The sequence below is a fragment of the Alosa sapidissima genome, chromosome 19, assembly GCF_018492685.1.
Source record: "Alosa sapidissima isolate fAloSap1 chromosome 19, fAloSap1.pri, whole genome shotgun sequence".
In the NCBI taxonomy this organism is placed as follows: domain Eukaryota; kingdom Metazoa; phylum Chordata; class Actinopteri; order Clupeiformes; family Clupeidae; genus Alosa; species Alosa sapidissima.
Window position 1 is genome coordinate 21,438,611 of NC_055975.1, and position 7,500 is coordinate 21,446,110.

General features: G+C 47.4%; 1 protein-coding gene across 1 annotated transcript in view; it reads left to right on the plus strand.

Moving 5' to 3' along the window:
* The window catches only part of ralgapa1 (Ral GTPase activating protein catalytic subunit alpha 1), an 80,985-nt gene that overhangs the window by 54,131 nt on the left and 19,354 nt on the right, over positions 1-7,500 (plus strand). The window contains 2 exon segments of the mRNA XM_042072112.1: positions 1,132-1,290; positions 3,281-3,408. Coding sequence (XP_041928046.1) covers positions 1,132-1,290; positions 3,281-3,408 — 287 coding nt within the window.

Consider the following 7,500-nt stretch of genomic DNA (forward strand, 5'->3'; position numbering starts at 1 on the left):
TTTGATACACTGTGATTGGCCAAAGCAAGATGTGTGAATTGAGGGCCGAGGCCATGTGTTGATGGCCCCTCTCAGCAGTGATGGAGTGGTGGGTGAGGGGAAGATTGAATGTGCCCCAAAAGATGGATGAGAGGAGAGACTCTGTGTGTGTGTCTGTCTGTCTGTGTCTGTGTGTGTGTCTCTGTGTCTGTGTCTGTGTGTGTGTCTCTGTGTCTGTGTCTGTGTGTGTGTCTCTGTGTCTGTGTCTGTGTGTGTCTCTCCCTTTCTGTATGCCCATCTTAATCTTTCTCTGGCTAGTTCTTTCTTTGTGTCAGCGCTGCCTCACTGTCTCTTGTCTGTCTTTAGGCTTATTTTTCCTTTGCATCTCTCTTTCATTTTCACTTTTTCTCACTCTCTCTTTGTGTTTGTCGTCTCCTTTCCCGTTTCCTATTTGGTCTTCTTTTCTCTCTCTCTCTCTCTCTGTCTTGTCCTTGTCCTTCACTCTCTCTCTCTCTCTCTCTCTCTCCTCTCTCTCTCTCTCTCTCTCTCTGTCTGTCTTGTCCTTGTCCTTCACTCTCTGTCTCCTCTCTTTCTCCCTCTTTCTCTGTCACTCTTACACTCCACCTCTTTAAGAACTTCACAAGGTCAATAGCAGGCACCCAAATGAAAGGGAATGCTGTTCACACCCTGCTGCGGTCAAATCCATGCTGAAGTGTGTGTCTGTGTGTCTCCTGGCCTGCTCACAGAGAGACCAGAGAGAGAGAATTTTTGGGGCCAGTGGAGTTTTTTTTGGAGGGTTCTTTTAATTGTGACAAAATAGTAGACAAGGTGTTTAATTGTTTAATTCTTAAGACAGAAGTATTTTTGAGTAATACTCGAGAAGGAGGAGTACACTCATGGAGTCAAAGTCTTTGATTCATAAGCACTTAATAAGTCAAATCAGTCACGCTATTATACTGGCATGAAGATTTTATACTGCACAGAGATAGTCAACCACACAATCGATTTTCAGTAGTCTTGTATAAAATATTGTAAGGGTTTGTCTAATTTCTTGATGTTACTTTGTTTTCTTAGCGGTCTGGCTGATATCTGAAGATATCACTCCCAAATCCACTCTCTGTTCCTAACCCTGCCTCCCTGTTGTGTTTTCAGCTGAGGCACCTGGGGAATGACGAGGTGCACATTGTGTGGTCGGAGCACTCGCGAGACTACCGGAGAGGCATCATCCCCACTGAGTTTGGTGACGTCCTCATCATCATCTACCCCATGAAGAACCACATGTACAGCATCCAAATCATCAAGAAACCAGAGGTGGGTCACACACACACACACACACACACACACACACACACACACACACACACACACACACACACACACACACACACACACTGACTGGACATCTGTACAACCCTTTCATACGCAAAGCTGTGTTTGGTATCTGAGTGATCTCACAAAGGTCCTCTGTTAAGTCCGTCCCACAAGTACCAATCACATACACTTGTATGTTACAACATACAGCAACATGCAACAGCACTTATCTCTGTTTCAACACGATGTTGCACAAGAAAAATGCAAAGTGTTAACCAATTTATGTGTTTTGTGGCTGTAGTTCCAGCCCACATTAATGTCTGAATCTGCTCGGCTTAAACTGGTAATGTGAATGCAAAGCAAATGGGAAAACACTCTAAATTCTATATGATAATGATTCATGATTTATGATGATTCATATGGAGTGCATTCATTATGGAGCCCTTGATGACTGCCATCCATCGCTGGCCTCCTGGGCTTGCATTACATGAGCTGGTTAGCATGCTGGAGCTAAGCCTGTGGTTGGTGGCCGCCTCCCTTTGAACAGCGAAGCTCTCGCGTTTCACAGTCGACCGCAAGCGTCGGGGGCCGAGGCAGGGTTCAGGGCAGGGGAGGGGCAAACAAGGGGACTCTGTATAAACACAAATGTCCCTGTCGGGGCCTCGGCCTTACTTCCTGTTCAGTTATGTCCCGCGGTTAATCCGATTCTCGGGATTCTCAGAATTAAATTCCGGCATGGAGATGGATCTGAGGAGCACGGCGCTCTGTCCTGTCCCGGGCTAGTGGACTCTGAGGAAATGCAGAAAGATGGTCAGATAAGGGGAGAGAGGAGAGGGGCCTGGCTTTTATGAAAGTCAATTTAAGCTTTTATGAAAGTCAATTTAAGTGACCGGCCCTGTGTATCAGGGCTGGTGGTTGTATTCCTCTGTTTTGTTTCAGGATTTTGTTTCTGGTTTTTTTTTTTTTTCCTACGTTCCACACATCAGGCCCCAGGCTTAAAGGCTGGACTCTGTTATCCGTTTAGAAATACTCAAAAGGAATGTTCTAGACTAAAACGCCAGCCCTTGTGAATCAGGCCTGAAACACCAGACATGATGAGATTATACTTTAATGGGGACCAACAGAGTGCAATGCATTGATGCGCATAAATAGATTATTTTGTTAGTTTTCTTGTTTTTATTGTTGATGTGGTTATTTTTGTTTTTTTGTGTGTTTTTGTTTTCCTGATCTGTTTTTGGCTAAAGCGCTAAGCAGCTGCCTTCTGTGTCACATTATGGGCGTGGTTAAGGGCCCTCACAGAATCACCCAGGCCTAAAAATGCTCAAGATGTCTTAGATGGCCCAGACAGAAAAGATGTGGGTTCAAATCCCAACTTCTACCGTTGTGCCCTTGAGCAAGGCACTTAACCCCAAGGTGCCTCCGGGGACAATGTAGTAATAGAATTGACAATAGAATTGAAGGCACTTTGGATGTAGTGTCTGCTAAATGTAAATGTTCTAAATGTATCCCTTGAAATGAATTATTTAGCCAAGAACCTAGAACCTTGTGACAAAATGTCAAATAATATGTGACTGTGACAATCACATCACACTAATGTTAGTCACCAAGTTCAAAATGCTGCTCAGCTCATTATGTCAGTAGCTTCAATGTCCTTCAGTTGTCTGCCTAATCTCAGCAGAGAGTATTTTTTTTATTATGTATATATATATATATATATATATATATATATATATATGTATTCACAGATTTTGTTGACTGATTCTGACACAGATTATGACTGTCATTAGTCTCAATGAATTCTAGATACTGTATGCTTTGGCAACACTTTCTTCACAAATTGTCATGCCAATAAAGCGTTGTGAATTTGAATTTGAGTCTGGGACACCGGCTCTGCTTTTCTACCGTACCTCAGTCCTGCTCTGATCTTTTTTGAGTTTTAAGAGCTTTAATGAATCTACATGTCTCTCTCCTCTGTCACTGTCCTCCCCAGGTGCCCTTCTTTGGGCCCCTGTTTGACGGGGCCATAGTGGACAGTAAGATCCTGCCCACAGTGGTCAGAGCGACAGCACTCAACGCCAGCCGAGCTCTCAAGTCTCTCATCCCACTCTACCAGAATTTGTATCCTTTTTAGTACCTACACACACACACACACACACACACACACAAGAATGCTTTGCTCTCTGACACTCTTTCTTATTATCCATTGACACCTTCTCTGCACATGTAGTTGGAGAAGTTTGTATATAAGAGTCTTGTTGACCACTTGTCGCACAACAACCATAGTTACGCACTTTGCTACTGCACTCGACTCTGTGATGCCCTCTCTCTCTATAACGTAAACATGTCTCGTGTTGAAATGTGTGCAGCCATGTATGTTGGTCATCTATATGTGTGAGATGAGATGAGATGAGATGAGATGTGAAGAGAAGAGATGATCTGAAATGAGGTAAGAGATGACTTCGGTCCTCCGTCCCTCCTGTCTGTCCAGGTTTGTTGCGCTCTATCGACGGACAGCCTCCGCCACGGCTCTGGGCCCAGGAAGCGAAGGACGAGGCGGGAGCGGGCGACGCTCCTCTGCTCGCTTGTTCTCTCTCGCGCTCCCATGGTCACTGTCTTGGTCTCGCTCACTCCCTCTGTTCGATAATTATTGACGTCTTACTCTCGCGCTCCAAATGAAAGCGAGCGGGGCTTGTGCATCGCTGGCGTGCAGGTGATGGAATCGCTCTGATCACCTGCAAAACACATACACACACACACACACACACACACACACACACACACACACACACACACACACACACACACACACACACACACACACTGAAACACATGCACTCACACTCACACTCACACACACACACATATACACACAATTGCCCACTAACAGCTCCCATTGCACAGCCATTTGCTTTCAAAATAGTTCAGTAGAAATCTTTTTTTTTTTTTTGTCTTTTTGTCCCTCCCTTTTTTCTTCTCATCTGTTTTCTTCACTCATTGCCCACTTTGACCACCAACACTCCTCCACCCCCTCCCTCTATCCTTCTCTCTCTCTCTCTCTCTTGCCCTCTCCCCACCCTCCCCTCCATCCCTCTCTCTATCTCCATCTCACTCTCTTCCCTCCCTCCCTCTCTCCTTGCTGCCCCCCCCCCCCCCAACCCCACCCCAGGAGAGCGAGCGAGCCAACCAGAGGTGTGTAATTAAGACGTTAAGACATTTGCGTTTGCTCCTGTCAACATGTGAAGGCTTGCGCTCGCCTAGCAGGCTGAGCCCAGAGTGTGTGGAGGAGAGCCTGTCTGTCTGAAAAGATCACACATTCAATACATGTATTCATTTAGCTGATGCTTTTATCCAAAGCGGCTCGAGATGAAGACTGACATTCAAGCTGCATTGCATAAAGGAGACCCTAGAGTACAATACATAGTACCTTAGTGCAAGATAAATAGAGGGTGGTTATGCACAAGTTTAACAACCAAGGAGTACCACTTACCACAAAGAAAAAAAGCACACACACACACACACATACATACACACACACACATGCCTGCTTTACATATGTGTGTGTAAATGTGTGGCATTTGGAGACGAGGTCTGGAACGGTTTTTACTCAGCCCATCATTCCAGCTTTATCCTCTCCTGTCTATGCATTTTAACCAGATAACCACCTCCAAAGGCCTCTCATAGTTATTTATTTATTTCCAGTGATAATAGTCATATTATGGCCGCTCATAAGTAACAAAGAGCCCACACAGACACACACACACACACTCACACACACACACACACCTCCACACCACCCTCTCTTTCTCAGTACTCCAGCCTGTAACCTCCATTTAAAGCTGCCCCCTTTCTCTTTTGAAAAGACCGAGATGCTCACAGCCTGAAAACAAAGCGAACCGACACAGAGCGGGAAAATGGGGAGAGGGGGGGGGGGGGGGGGTGTACGAGGGGAATGGAGGAGCAATAGAGGGAGGGGGGGGGGTGTACGAGGGGAACGGAGGAGCAATAGAGGGAGGCGGGGGGGGAGGCGGGGGGGGTGGTGGGGGGGGAACAAGAGGAGGCCGCTCTAAGGGGGAAAAGCCGCTCTCATCTGCCATGTGCTGCGAGCGGCTGAGATTGTTGGGCCCAGCTTGAGTCTCTCGCCTTCAGCAATCTCGCCCATCTGTGTGTCTGCGTCGGGGCTCGATACTGGACTGAGCTATTGATTGGCGTGAGTAGCACAGGTCGATGGGCCTGACAGCCAGAATTACAGTAATCTGTCATTATCGACGGATGTCTCTCCAAAACCCATTCTGTCTCTCTATGCCTCCCTGCCCCTGTCCTTCTCTCTCTCCCTCCCTCCCTCTCTCCCTCTCTCTGTCCCTCTCATGCGTGCGTGTGTGTTTGTCATGTCTTGTTGTGGCTTTCTTCTCTCTCTCTCTCTCTCTCTCTCACTCTCTTTTTTTCTTTTCTTTTCCTTCCCTCCATCCTCCTTTTCTTCTGACACTCTTGATTCTCTGTCTCTTCACAATTTTTTCGGACTTCCCCTCTCTTTGCAGCCTTCTCTCAGATTTTCCATTCCATTGCTTCTGTAGACGACCCCCCCCCCCCCCCCTCCCCTCCCCAACCACCCAATCCCATCCACACACACACACACACACACACACACACACACACACACCCCATAGCCTCACCCCTCCTAAATGTCCATCCATCTCTTATCACTCTTGCTGAGGCCACTCAGACATGAGACACATGCTTGTTGGCCAGTGATTAACAGTCCAGCAAGCAGTCTCACACCACCTCACACTCCAACATACAGGAGCTTCTGTGTGTGTGTGTGTGTGTGTGAGAGAGAGAGAGAGATAGATATAGATAGATAGATAGATAGATAGATAGATAGATGGAGAGAGAAATATATTGAGATAGAGAGAGAGAGAGAGATGGAGAAATATATTGAGATAGAGATCTTCCACCTCCATCGTCAGTCGTGCTCACCTGTTGCCGTGTTAGGCCACTAATAAAGGCATGTGTCCTGAGAGGGTCTTCAGACAGCCTGCTCTAGGAGAGGGAGCCCTGCTCCAGTCCTGTGGACTGCTGCTAATGGTGCATTCCTGGGGCTCTGCTGATAACTGCAATTGCCATTTCACATATTGTCCTGATTGAGGGGAGTCTCCCATCCTTGACTATCCCCCATCCACACACACACACACACACACACACACACTTCCATTACTTCCATTACACACTTCCATTACTTCCATTCTTCAGTGTGTGGGCATTTACTTTGTTTGAGCACCAGGCGTTCCCAGGTCATTGCAAAGCTCTCGGTCCGGAAATGGCACGGGTTGGGCTGGTGGCCCAGTTGAAAGCAGTCCATCTTGAGGGCTCTGCCTTAAGGCTGTGAGATGCGGGTGATACAACTCCTCTTCATCCCCAACGGTGCCTCCCCAACACGGAGATACGGAGCTCACAAGGCCAATCTCCGCGATGCGCACAGTCAGCCATTAGAGCAGCGACAGGCCCTGCACTCTCCTTTTCTCTCCTCTCAGAAAGAACTGTGCTGGAGCCTTTTGTAAGCCACATCAAAAGACCCCTTCACTTATCCCATCCCTTTCTTCTTTCCCTTGTTCTCTCTCTCTCTCTCTCTCTCTCTCTCTCCCTCTGTCTCTCTCTCTCTCTCTCTCTCTCTCTCTCTCTCTCTCTCTCTCTCTCTCAGTTTCCTACCTCCCCTTCCTGCCCCTCGTGTGGTGCAAAACACCTTCCTCACATCCCATCCCTTTCCTCTTTCCCTTGTTCTCTCTCTCTCTCTCCCTCCCTCCCTCTCTCTCTCTTTCTCTCTCTCTCTCTTCCCCCTCTCTCTCTCACTCTCTCTCAGTTTCCTACCTCCCCTTCCTGCCCCTCGTGTGGTGCAAAACACCTTCCTCATTGAGGACAACTCCAGGGGATTGAGATGGCCATTGTTGCCAGCACATTGTGAGGATGTTGCTACATACCCTCTTTTTTTCCTCCATTTGATTTCCCCCCTTTCTTTCTTCACCTCTCTCCCTCTTAACTCTCTCTTTTCTTCTCCTCTGCTCCTTGTCTCATTTCTCTCTCTCTCTCTCTCTCTCTCTCTCTCTCTCTCTCTCTCTCTCTCTCTCTCTCTCTCTCTCTCTCTCTCTCTGTGTGTCTGTAGTGACTTCCTTTCCTCATGTGCGGGGCGCAGAGTTCCAGTTCTGTGGTTGCTGGCCT